This window comes from Puntigrus tetrazona, chromosome 4 (genome assembly GCF_018831695.1).
Source record: "Puntigrus tetrazona isolate hp1 chromosome 4, ASM1883169v1, whole genome shotgun sequence".
Taxonomy (NCBI): domain Eukaryota; kingdom Metazoa; phylum Chordata; class Actinopteri; order Cypriniformes; family Cyprinidae; genus Puntigrus; species Puntigrus tetrazona.
In genome coordinates this window covers 5,575,036-5,587,882 of record NC_056702.1, presented here as the reverse complement: position 1 = coordinate 5,587,882, position 12,847 = coordinate 5,575,036, and the positions used below count along the sequence as shown (strand labels likewise).

The 12,847-nt window shown below is 37.0% G+C and overlaps 2 protein-coding genes across 4 annotated transcripts in view; both read left to right on the top strand.

Moving 5' to 3' along the window:
- The window catches only part of btbd11a (BTB (POZ) domain containing 11a), a 130,518-nt gene extending 123,137 nt beyond the window's left edge, over positions 1 to 7,381 (top strand). For all 3 annotated transcript variants that reach the window (XM_043236302.1, XM_043236300.1, XM_043236301.1), the window contains 7 exons: positions 467 to 645; positions 1,925 to 2,030; positions 2,674 to 2,776; positions 3,348 to 3,429; positions 3,610 to 3,678; positions 4,022 to 4,135; positions 4,704 to 7,381. In XM_043236302.1, the coding sequence (XP_043092237.1) occupies positions 467 to 645; positions 1,925 to 2,030; positions 2,674 to 2,776; positions 3,348 to 3,429; positions 3,610 to 3,678; positions 4,022 to 4,135; positions 4,704 to 4,925 (875 nt within the window). In that variant the 3' untranslated portion in view covers positions 4,926 to 7,381. The remainder of the gene's footprint in view (positions 1 to 466; positions 646 to 1,924; positions 2,031 to 2,673; positions 2,777 to 3,347; positions 3,430 to 3,609; positions 3,679 to 4,021; positions 4,136 to 4,703) is intronic.
- A 1,921-nt stretch (positions 7,382 to 9,302) lies between these two features.
- On the top strand, positions 9,303 to 12,226 carry LOC122342741 (NADH-cytochrome b5 reductase 3). Its single transcript, XM_043236799.1, has 9 exons — positions 9,303 to 9,462; positions 9,727 to 9,852; positions 9,936 to 10,008; positions 10,111 to 10,217; positions 10,309 to 10,438; positions 10,613 to 10,696; positions 10,768 to 10,853; positions 11,070 to 11,169; positions 11,243 to 12,226. Exons 1-9 carry the CDS (start codon positions 9,445 to 9,447, stop codon positions 11,413 to 11,415), a joined length of 897 nt encoding a protein of 298 aa, XP_043092734.1. The 5' UTR covers positions 9,303 to 9,444; the 3' UTR covers positions 11,416 to 12,226.
- Positions 12,227 to 12,847: the final 621 nt, after the last annotated feature.

Below are 12,847 nucleotides of genomic sequence, written 5' to 3'. Positions count from 1 at the left end.
TACAAAAGGTTTCTATTTCAAATAAATTCAGATCTTTTTAGCAAAAAAATGTGGGGAAAAAAATAATAATATATTTATATATTTTCCTGCAATTCTTTGATAAAAAGTTGAATGAAATATTGATCAATATGAAATAAACAATAGGTCAACATATTAGAATCATTTATGAAGGATCATGTGAGTCTGAAATAATGACTGCTCAAAATTCATCGCAGGAATAAATTTAAAATAGAAAACAATTGTTTTAAATTGCAGTTATACTTTATAATTTTTTTTCATACTGTGTTCTTTCAAAAGAAATGCAAAAAATCATACCGACCCTGGACTTTTAATGTAGTTGCAATATGCGTCACACGTTCTCCTTACAGAAGATTGACAGATGGATGGATGAGACAGGTGCAGGTTGATGGACAGATGGATTCTGCAGTGTCACATACATTAACTGATTGATTGATTGTATACACAGGCGTACCCTGGACCCTGCACACGTGGCTGGAGTCCCTGCGAACGTGCTTCGTGCAGCAGCGACGGCCGCTGATCCAAGGCCTGCTGAAGGACTTCAGCTGTATAAAAGAAGACGAGTACACGGAGGAGCTCATTACACACGGACTGCCACTCATGTTCCAGATCCTTCGAGCCAGCAAGGTCAAAAGACAAATTCTTATTGTACTTCCCCATCCTTTCAGGAGACATTTAGTAGGGCTGCACATTATCACATGCGATCCACCTGTGATTATGCATGCAAATTACTTGAGAACTTGTCAGTGATCTATGGCTCTGTGTATTAAATGCAGCTCCGTTTGAAAACAGGTGATGGAGATTTACTGCTAATCAAAGAACTGGCTTTACTGACGAGACACACACAAATATCACATGCAATATATCATGTAGGCCTAATTTATAGAGATCTAGTCATCTGTGCAAGTTCCTGTTTGTTTCTGTTTAAATGTTTGAGGACACACCTGTTTTATTTTAGTATTATTGCTGTTAATACTATAATTATAATAATTTTAACAACAATATTTTGAATTAGCTTTTATATTTTCAGTTTATTGTAGTTATGTTCTTGTGTACTTTTTTAGTATCTTTTAAATATTTAAGTTAATTTAGATCTTATTGTAGTTATTTTTGTACTTTTCTAATTGTAATTTTTTTTTCTAACTAATATTTTATTTGTATGTTATTTTATTTGAAAGAAAAAAGCAGTCTCATGCAAACATGTTTCTATTAAGCTTTATTTTATTTAAATATTAGTTTTAGTAATTTTGGTACTTAATGAAATGGCAAACTTTCTAATCATAGTTTACGTTTTTCAATTAATATATTTCTTTTTATTTTGAAAAACAGATAGTCCCACTCAAACATGTTTCATAGTGCCACAGACTTGCACCTTTTGGCAAGTCTGATTTTAGATTTTACATAATTTACATTAAAGAAATGTCTCTTTCTTTTCTTCCACCCCAGCTAATGTTTTCAAATATTATTAAAAGTACAGTATTAACTTATTTTAAAATGTAAATTATACACCAGTATAATTTAAAACATTCCGTTTGTAGTTTATTTACATAATTTTTGATTGAGGCTTTTGGCTTAGAAACACTGTGTTTTAGTCCCTCTGATATTGCAGCAAAGTTCATTGTCATATCATCATTTAAATTATTTCACGGCACTTCAGAGTTTAATGTCCCTCATAAGTCTCTGTATTATTGTTATCACTGCGTGTCAGTCCCTGACTCCGAGCGAACAGGCAATCAGCGTCAGCCACACCAGTTCCAGCTTTCTCAGTAATTAACATGATAAATCCTCTAATTACTGAACTCATCATAAGTGCCGTGTTAGTATTACCGCAGGCCTGGATGCGATTTACTTTTAGAAAACAGAATTGAAGGTCTAACTATAGCATGTGTGTTTGTGTGCTCTACAGAACGAAGTGATCAGCCAGCAGCTGTCAGTCATCTTTACCCAATGCTACGGGCCTTTCCCAATCCCTAAACTCACCGAGATCAAAAAGAAGCAAACGTCTCGATTGGGTGAGTATGTCAGAAGCGGTCCCTTGTTAAGTGCATCTTCAATAGCGACTTTAGCTCTGCCCTGCCTCTACTTACAGCATCAACAATTGAATAATATCAAACGAGCGAGAACTGCATTGCAGTACGTCAACAAAACTGCTTGTGCACAAGTTTTATACGTTTTTAGACACAACGTGGCCTATAATTTGGTTTATTCTTGCTCTGATAATGAAAAATAAGAAATGAACAAAGATATCTATTGAATTTATTTTAACATAAAAACCCAAATCAGCTTGTGCCACACAATGATTCACATTTATCTGATTAAATTGAAATGCGTTTGTTAAATCCATTTAAACAGTTTTAGGGCACACAAGGACACTTTTCAGGCAGTTTTCCTCAGGAGACACGAAAATACAATTAAATAATATTGAATTTTGTTCGCAACACAAGTTTTGTAGGAACTCTAGTGCCATCTAGGCTTTGGTTAAGCTATTGCAGTTATAAAACAGACATATTTCATGCTCTTTCTTGTAATGTGTTGATGACAGCCTGTCAAACACAAGACGTGGTGGTAGTGAATAATGAAGAAGCTTGTGTAATCACTGTTGTGTAATATTGCATCCCCGACGTGGGGACTTATTTGATTTGTTTCTTCCTACAGATCCACACTTTCTCAATAATAAAGAGATGTCTGACGTGACGTTTCTGGTTGAAGGAAAGCCCTTTTATGCCCATAAAGTGCTGCTCTTCACTGCCTCTCCAAGGTATGTCTTCACATTGTGGATTTTATTACACAGCATGGGTGCCAGAGCTTTAGAGTTTGATGCTTTACTTTTAGCACAGAGATTTTAAAATAGTTGGCCCACATTAAAATAAGTTTTTTATATTTAAACTATAGCTCACAGTACTTACAGCTCCTGATTTTATATATATATATATATATATATATATATATATATATATATATATATATATATATATATATATTTATTTTTTAATTAATGCTCAGCCTATTAGTCTTGTAAATAGGCTCTACTCCATCTCAAGGTAGCATTTCAAAAAAATTTAATTTCATTTAAAAATATCTGAGCAGACAGAAGACATTACAAGGTCAACAAGAATATGAATTCATGCAAAGTGACTGGATGGTCAAGGAGGCTAATATCAGGACGAGCTCGTTCATATTCATGAGTTCATTATCATTTAATGACATCACTAGAACTCATTCTTGCACCGCTGCATGGTTTTCAGTATAACTACATATCTTACATATTATATCTTCACTTCGCTGTTAAAGGATGTTGATGTTTGTCTTTATGTGTTTCTGACCTCCAGGTTTAAATCTCTGCTGTCTAACAGACCAGCGGCTGAGAACACATGCATCGAGATCAGTCACGTCAAGTACAACATTTTTCAGGTTGGAATCTACTGACTCATAAATCCCACTCAAACTCGTGTCAGTATTACAGTCAAACGACTCTAGACTAATTCCTAGCTCTGTCGGCACAATTCAGCTTAATGACAAAATGTGCTAGTGCTGAGCTCGTCTGTCCTAAAGTGTTTCTCAGAAGTTTGAGAAGGTTTTGTTGCGTTTCAGCTGGTAATGCAGTACCTCTACTGTGGCGGCACTGAGTCACTGCACATCAGGAACACTGAAGTGATGGAGGTATTAAATATTCCCTTCTCTTTCCTCATTTATGATCATAATTCCTCCTACCCTAAACCATTTTACCCAACCCACACGCTAATGATGTTTTAATGACTGATGACTTGAGAGGATGTTGGATGTGATGAATGAATGAGCTATGGTCTGATGACGTGTGGAAGATTTCTCATGGAAAATATTTGTCTCCATCTATACCAGATGGAGGCTCTCTTGCACGTAGAACTGCAGCAGAAATTGTGATAAATGCTATGTGTTTTAAATTTAATTAAGTGATTGCTCTTGATTGTGATAAACCTGAAAGCTTGATGAGTTTGGCTCATTGTTGGTCCCTCTGCTTCAAAAGCTCCTGTCTGCAGCCAAGTTCTTCCAACTTGAAGCTCTCCAAAGACACTGTGAAATCATCTGCTCCAAGAACATCACAACTGACACCTGTGTGGACATTTACAAACATGCCAAGGTACTCTCAACTATTCATTTATGACTGTGTCGCTCTATTAGAATTTTCAAGTTTCTCTGTTCGATCCGCCAAACATAATCCTAGGTTATCTTGCGGCATGTTTTGTTTTGTTTATACATTTCCCAGGATTAGTTGTTTTATCTGTTTAGTCAGGTTTGCACACTGTATATTTGAAAAACCCTGGATTAACATTTGTATTTGAATATTCATGAGGTTAATAACATTAATTAGACTAATACAGCACGTCTACGAGAATGCAATCGGCTATATTAATTACTTAACAATCTGTGCAAATGTCACCAGCTTAATTCTTTCAGCTTTAGTCTATAGAAATATGTAATAAAAACATTAAGACAAAAAAGGAAAATGCAAGTGTGTGTGCCAATATTTTTTCTGTATGAGGTGCATTATGTTATAGTACTGCATATATATATATATATATTGTATACCTCTGAACACTGCATAACTTTGCAGGGCTTCATATTTCAAGATTCAAAAATTCAAGAAAACAAATTAAGAATAGTACTCTGTTATGAAAGCTAAGTCTTTATGTTTCACACATCCTCAGTTCCTGGGGGCCCTGGAGTTAGCAGCCTTCATCGAGGGCTACTTCCTGAAGAACATGGTGCTCCTGATCGAGCTGGAGAACTTTAAGCAGCTGCTGTACGAGGTTCCCGCGGAGAGCCCCAGCCCCGGCCCGTCCTACGACGTCCTCCACGACCTGGAGAGAACCCTGGCCCTGCGGATCCGCTCCATCCATCTCTCCACTTCCAAGGGCTCCATCGTCTGACGCTTTCACCGAACTCACACCAACCGCTCCATGCTCCAGGCTTTCATCGAGAGCTCCATTCTTGTGTGCCAACCGGTCGGAAACATTTGAAACATCACCGCCGTCGTGGCCAGCACCTCTCTCCTGACGGGATTGCATTTCACTCCACAGCGTCGCGGAAACGTCAGCCTGCTTAACTCATACCATTCCAAGGGCTACGTTTACGTTGTGGAAGTACTGTTCTGACAACATTATGATGCCCAACCAATGTTAGTGCCCAGGGAAACCGTGGCTCCTGATGTCATTACTGCCTCGGCGACGCATGCAGATGGATCCGGGTTCATTTTTAGGTGGAGCTGTCTTAGGGAACGACGGTCATGCTAGCTGCCGAGGACGGTTTTAGTAACACACACAAGTATATATAACTCTCCAATTGACGTAATATTGTTAGCCTGCCTTCTGAACCTTAAATTTGTGTAACATTCCCTCCAAGTGACACTTAACGCTAAGCAAACGATGCATGTTCAGTTAGGCGATGCTGCCATCAAGTTTCCCCAGCCATCTGTGTTCGAGTTGGACAATTACATCCACTAGGTGTAGAGTTTTACAAAGGAGGTGTTTTGTATACTTAATACTCACATCCAACTACAACTTTTGGTATTTGTGTCACTGAACAATAATATGCCAGCTGTTGACATCCTAGCACTTGTGTTTAACGCTTTGCGGTTTTAAGGAATAGAGATTTGCTACCTTCAGTCATTTGTAGACTGATCCAACACAAATTATCCAACCAATGGTAGACTAAACATGTTGCTTTTAGTTTATACGTCTCACCGAAGTTCATTGTGTCTGCTAGTTCTGAGCTATTCGTTTTAAAAACCCTCTACTTAAAGCACTGTGCTTAGTACACTTCAAACTGAGCAGCTGAGGTCGCGCAACCAACGATCTGTGTCGAATGAAATGCATGGATCCTGTCTGGAACTAATGTAAAATACAAAAAAAAAAAGCTCATTTTCCTTTTTGTGGATGCGGATTTACGCCCTTTGTGCAGGACTGTACTGTCCTTTGAGGTCTTCGTTGCTTGCAAGTCTGTCGAAATTGTGCGTTATGAGAGATGCCATTGCACTGGTCACCACCTTCGTGAGCCCATGTACATATTCCCGGTCTTCACCTGCTGCACTGCTTTCGTTCAATGTGAAAAATGTGAAGCCGTTTTACGTGTGCATGTTCCGGTTTTTCCCGTGTTTGTCAGTAACCCTTCAGGATATTGGTAAGTTGGAAACTGTACTGGATGTATGGTGTTACCGGCAGAAGATTTTGTTGGCCAGGCTGAACCCAAAGTAACAGATTTTGAAGTATACAAGGCATTTCATCCAAAGATTACGACATGAGAATTTCTACCAAATACTCTATTTATTGGATAATATCGGTACGCATCTTACACATGCTGGTAGTGCTGTCCAAGAGTCCTGTTTTGGTTAGAGATGTGTTGTATGATTTCTATTTCATGTACGGCAATGAAATACATTCCTCGTGTAACATGAAAGGTTGGATTATTACTAAATTTACCCATTGAAATACATAGTTTATTGATATGTAGCTGACTATGGAATAACAATATCATGATGCAAATAATTTAAAACTGTGAAGATACATTTATTTTAAAGAAACTTAGCATAGTTACTTTATTTTCTTACGAAGTACGTTTATTGTGAAATCCCTGTCTGCTATTTTGTGTAACAGAGATAATAAGTCATAACTGTATCTATGTCTTTGCATTTGCAAAATGCCATTGCTTTGATAAGCTAACACAAAAAACGGACAAGGATGAATCACCTTGGTGTAATTTTATTAAAGATCGGACCTGCTTATTCGCAATGTCTTCAGTAAACCCCACCATCTGTGTTCGCAAAACTGAATTAGTAAAAGCAATACTTGGCACAAATATGTCCATGCAAGGTTAGTTTTCTTGTCTGACCTATTACTTGTGCTTAGCATGGATGCTGCTCCATGTAGCCAAACGTAAAGCAGAGGCCAATGTCATGAAGTGTTTGTAAAAGCTGTACACCTCCTCACATAAAAAAGAGACTTGCTCTGTGTTTCTTGGCTTCAGCTTTTTCTGCTTCAAGGCTGTTCGACTTGCTTTAACTTTCCACTAATGCACACCTTTTGACATGTCTACTCTCGACAAAAACCTGCATGCTTTGGCTGGATCAGAGTTTAACGGAATTTGTTTGATATTATTATTTCACCTCACTGAAACATTGTACATTGTACAAAAGATATATAGAGAAATATCTATAGAACATGGTGTAAATATAAGGGATGTGGTTGAGTTTAACAATCGAAAAAAACAAGAATGTTACACTTGTGCTGCAGTACAGTTGTTCAATGACATGCATTTGTGTACAGTCAATAGAAATGACCACGATTGACCACTGTGTTGGGTCGTCATTAAATTTCTGTGATAAACTGTTGATTGATTGGTTATTACCTGGATGGCTGGATGGATTGGTAAGCCGGTTTTGAAAGGATAAAATTAGGTTATTCTTGAGGTTACAGGTTAAATATCCAAATAGAATAGCGTCAGAAAATGGTGATGTTTAAATAGTTTCCAGATTTTAATTACACAATGGAATACAAGAAATCATTGAACAATTTTGCGCGGGTTTATTAAAGGTGTCAATATATGAAACAAAGGAGTTTCTGTATTGTAAATGTAGTTCTGTGCAATATTCAATATTCATTATGAGCCTGCGCAATAAAATGACTTAATCACAGAAAAGTAGTATTAGCCGGAATCAACCATTTTGGATTTAAACTAGGCTGAGACACGTTAGAAAATCAGGTAGGCCTGATCCATTTTACTTACGTGCTGGTTTTCTGGATTGAATCACTCTATACACACGCTCAATAATCAACAGTTAAATACTCCAGGCTAAATAAGCCAGAGTTAAGTCCAATGGCAAATGTTCATGCGTTGCCCTTTGCCAGGTTTTAATGGAGGGCCAAATTATTCAAATTAAATAAATGTTAAAATATATAAATAAATTGTTAAATACATAAGGAAATAATTAAATATATAAAACAGACGGAGGCAAAAATGCAGAAATAAATACATATTTATGTAATTGTTTATTTATTTAATAAATCATTTATTTAATTATATATTTATTTATATATTAGCAAATTAATAAAAGAACACATACACAGACTTAATAGGTAAAGTTATTTGAGGATTTATTGCATTTCATACATTTACGTTGTTTTAAAACAAAGGTGAAAGTTGTTTACGCATGTTTTGTCTAAGATTTTATAGTTTTGAAAACCAGGTGAACTTGGGTGTTTTGAGCAAAGCTTATAAAAGGTTTTGGTGCTATAAAACAATGATCCGGTGTTATTATTATTATTATTATTATTATTATTATTATTATTATTATTATTATTATTATTTGATCTCAGATCATTTTACATCTGTAGGTATTGTAGTCACATGTGTAGACTTTGGCTACAATAAAAAAGGAAAAGCTGCAGTTTTTATTCTCTTTTTAGCTGCATAACCAAGCTCAAACTAAATCATAATTTTAAAAAAATAATAACAAATACAGACACGTGATTTATTTATTTATTTTTGTTAATATCATTATTATTACTTTGCATGTATCAGGTGTCACTTTCAATTTGCAGCTGGTTTGTAAACGGTTGGTTTTTAATGCAAGTACAGGCTCATTTGTTTTTCCCCGTGATATTTACACCCTTTTGACCAGCAGGCGTCACCAGTGTGCTGTGAATCAATTTTGCGAAGCAAATGATTCATTTGAACTAAAGTTTCGAAAAGCTGGATGCTGTTGTGATACCGTTGATGACAGATACATACGCTTTGAGTTGTAATGATCTAGTGTGGAAAGGAAAATACATTGGCTGCTTTTTAAGATAATTTAGGTAAATTATCTTAAAAAGCAGCCAATGTATTTTCCTGCAGTATTTCATTAGGACACCTTAACCTTAACCCAAAGCAGCCATGCTAATTTGTGTACTTCATCCACCAATGCATTTTTTTTCAGCTGTATTAAGTGCGTACATTTCAACCAGGTGAACCATGCTATCTTTGGACAAATCAAGTGCAAATTTTCCTCCTTGATGCCGTCTGGTGGACAAAAGGATGAATAACACCTAGCCAGTTGACTCTGTGGTCAGTGCTTCAACGGCGCGAAAGAGCCAATGTAGGAGAATATGTTAGGTAATGGGTAATTAAAATATGTACATTATTACACTTATGTGAAACCAAATACGGTAGTTCATACGGTGAATCTTTAAAAAATGTTTTGAACAGCTAAGCCTCGTTTACTGACGATTCATGACAAATGATTCACAAGCTGTTTGAATCTTTACGTAATGATGTCACCAGCACTCAACCCCTCCCTCTCCAGGAAGCGATTTTTGTTTTGACAGGCAGTTTACTTTCCAGTAGTTCTTAGTCCGAAGGGTTGTTATCCGTCTTAGGTGCTTGCTAAAATCTCAGTAAACACCACGGGAGAAAATGTCCTTCTTCCTGAACGTGAGTATATACATATAATAAATGCTTGCGCGACGTCGTTTTTGCAGCATGCAACGTTTTGACAAGGCGTACTGTAATGTTACCTATGCAGACGTTTCTAATGCATTTCATCGCTGTACAGGTTGTTAACTTCATTCTGAGGGTTTGTTGACAGTCTCTCACCCGTAAGAGTTTGTGCAGCGCAGGCCCATTGTAACTGTGTACATGAACTTGTGTAGTGCATTGCTGCATAATTAGAAAATGCCCTTTCACTTCCGTCCGTAGCTCATCACTGGCAGCTTTCGGTTGGTGTTTGATTGGATCCAGAGGCTTTTTGGCCTTAAAAGAAGACCTGCCATCACTCTTGAAGACCCTAACATAAAGTATCCATTGCGCCTTGTGGACAAAGAGGTGAGGGTATTTTAAAATGTAGGGTTTTAATTTGCATATAAATAAGTTTTTATTGGTAGTAACAGTGATTTAATTTTTTAAAGATCATCAGTCATGATACAAGAAGGTTTCGCTTTGCTTTAAAATCACCAGAGCATGTTCTTGGACTTCCTATCGGTGAGTGAATGCCTTTAAAGCATGTAATATGAACTTTAAAAAAAAAAAAAATTAGTTTGACTCTTTTGTGCCACCTTTGATGTTTACGCATTGCATGTGTAGGACAGCACATCTACCTGTCTGCCAAGATTGATGGCAACCTTGCGGTGAGACCGTACACCCCTGTCTCTAGCGATGATGACAAAGGCTTTGTTGACCTGGTTGTGAAGGTATAACATACAATAAATGCAACTGTAAAAGAAACACATTCATGTTTAAAATGAAGTATTTTAAGTTTAAACATGTTCCCTCTCGTTTCAGATATACTACAAAAATGTCCATCCAAAGTTTCCAGAGGGAGGGAAGATGTCTCAATACTTGGAGAGCCTTCGTATTGGTGACACAATTGATTTCAGAGGACCAAGTGGACTGCTGGTTTACAAAGGCAGAGGTTCGTAGTTTTGAAATCCACCGTGAGTCAGGACAGTGCTATGAAAACATCTACTGTTGCGAGGAAAATAACTGCACGCAAACATTCTGGAAGCATAAAAATACTTGACAGTCAAACATAACATTCCTTTCAAAACGAGACACATCGTGGCTCACAGTATAAACTTTTCTGCAGGTTCATTTGCGATCAAGCCTGATAAGAAATCAGACCCTGTGATTAAAACGGCAAAACATGTTGGCATGATCGCTGGGGGAACAGGTAAGCACGTGTGCCTTTTTTTGAGAGCAATTGTAAGCAATAGTTCATCTTTGTTTATTTATTTATTTAAGGCATTACACCTATGCTCCAGATAATCAAAGCAATCATGAAAGATCCAAAGGATGAGACTGTGTGTTCCTTACTTTTCGCAAACCAGGTGAGCCAAGGATTTTTATTCACATGTGTACTAATTTTTAACAAAAATATATGTTAAAAGTGCAACTATACTCAGACATGCATCTCTTTGGTTCAGTGTGTTTGTGGTAGAGTAGTACAGTAGTACTGTAGGGTAGTGTTTTGATTCAAATGTAGACTGCTATATTTCAAACTAATAATTATTCCCACTCACTGCTCCTTTTGTCTTCTTCAACAGACAGAAAAAGACATTCTCCTACGCCCTGAGTTAGAAGAGGTTGTGGCCAATCACCCGACACGTTTTAAGCTGTGGTACACCGTCGACAGAGCTCCAGATGGTAGGAAGTTCTTGCTTTTGTTGATGCAGTTTAGCAAAGCTGAAAGGCTGAAATAATCAACTTCATGTGTTAGGTTGGGAGTACAGCCAAGGCTTCATAAATGAGGACATGGTGAGGAGCCACCTTCCTCCAAACGCAGATGACACACTCATCCTCATGTGCGGACCTCCTCCCATGATTCAGTTCGCCTGCAACCCCAGCCTGGACAAGGTGGGTCATTCCAGTGACAGGCGCTTCACCTTCTAGAAGGTTGTCACCTCAAACCAAGCAGTTAAAAAGTCAAAATTATAAACATGCTACCACCTGCCAAATGTCCACATGCACAACAACTCAAAACAATCCATGATGATAAAAAAAGGCTTTACCTTTCACTTCATATCAAAGTGTGGCAGCTCTGCATGCAAGATGTACCTGCCAATTAAGTCATGTGTTGGAGATGTTTGTGTGTTTATGCTTCAATTTCAGCAGATGCTGGATGATATTGAAATTGTCATTTAATGTGTCAAGATTTTTGACTTGCTCAATTAATGCATTTTTTAAGCCTCAACAGATATTGGTGATGGATCTTTTACAATTATAATGTCCATGTTACACATAATTTTTACGTTCACAGAAACAATAAACTGTTTGTCAAAGTAAATACATGGTTCATGTTGTGCATTAGTTTTATGCTACACATATTAATTTAATCCATTGTGTAACACGAATGCTGAAATGGGACCTGGTGCTGCTCGTTCACGCAGTGCACAGTGCATATTCGTTTGTCTTTCAACAAAAGTGCAGGACGAGGATTAAGAAACTTTGAAATATTCAAGGCAAAAAAACAACAAAAAGCAAGAGAAGAGAATTTTGAATCTTTCCATTATTAAGTGCCTTTGTTGCATTGTTGTGCATGATTCCATACAATAAATAATGTATTTAAAGAGTGAAAATAAATGTCCAATTTATGACCTGTTTGCATCTCATATAATTTGTCTGCGTTGCCAAAAAAGCATTTCTGCAATAATTTTACATTTACCAATAAAGGTGTGTTCTTCCTTGGTTTTGTAGAACTGAATCTTTTCTGTGTTTCTTGAGTTTCTTCTGTGTTATTAGTGTTTCTTGTAAAAACGCTCTCTATAATAATTTTATTACTGCAAAATGGCAAAGGAGCAGCTTCCAACAAAGGAATGTTTATTGAAGGAGTGTGCAATAAATATTAGATAAACAGACGATACAGTTCTGTTAATGTTTGCGTCGACCGATCCGAACGTCTCATCGGCTTCCTTACTGAATCAACCAGTGTTTCGAACGAATCGGCTCCTAAAATCGACTCAAACGGCTCGTTCATAAAGACGGACTTTTGTCACCACCTGCTGGCGAAACAAGGTAACAGAATGAAAAAAGGCAAAAAAAGTAACTCGCTATCAGGTGTGCTATTTCACAAGCACACTTACAGTACATGTTGTATAAAATGTGCTACATAACATCGTATTGTCAAAGAACTAAGTACAAATAAAAAGGCTAAATCCGTAGAAACGAAGAAGTTCGTCCTGTTTTGTAAGTGTGCTTACACTTTGAGCACGTGGCTCAACACATTTAATCTTTCTTGCCGGATCAAATGAGAGCGAATATGGTTCATTTAACGAGTCAAATTCACGTTGGTCGGGATGATGAGAAAGTGATAGATTTGTTTTTA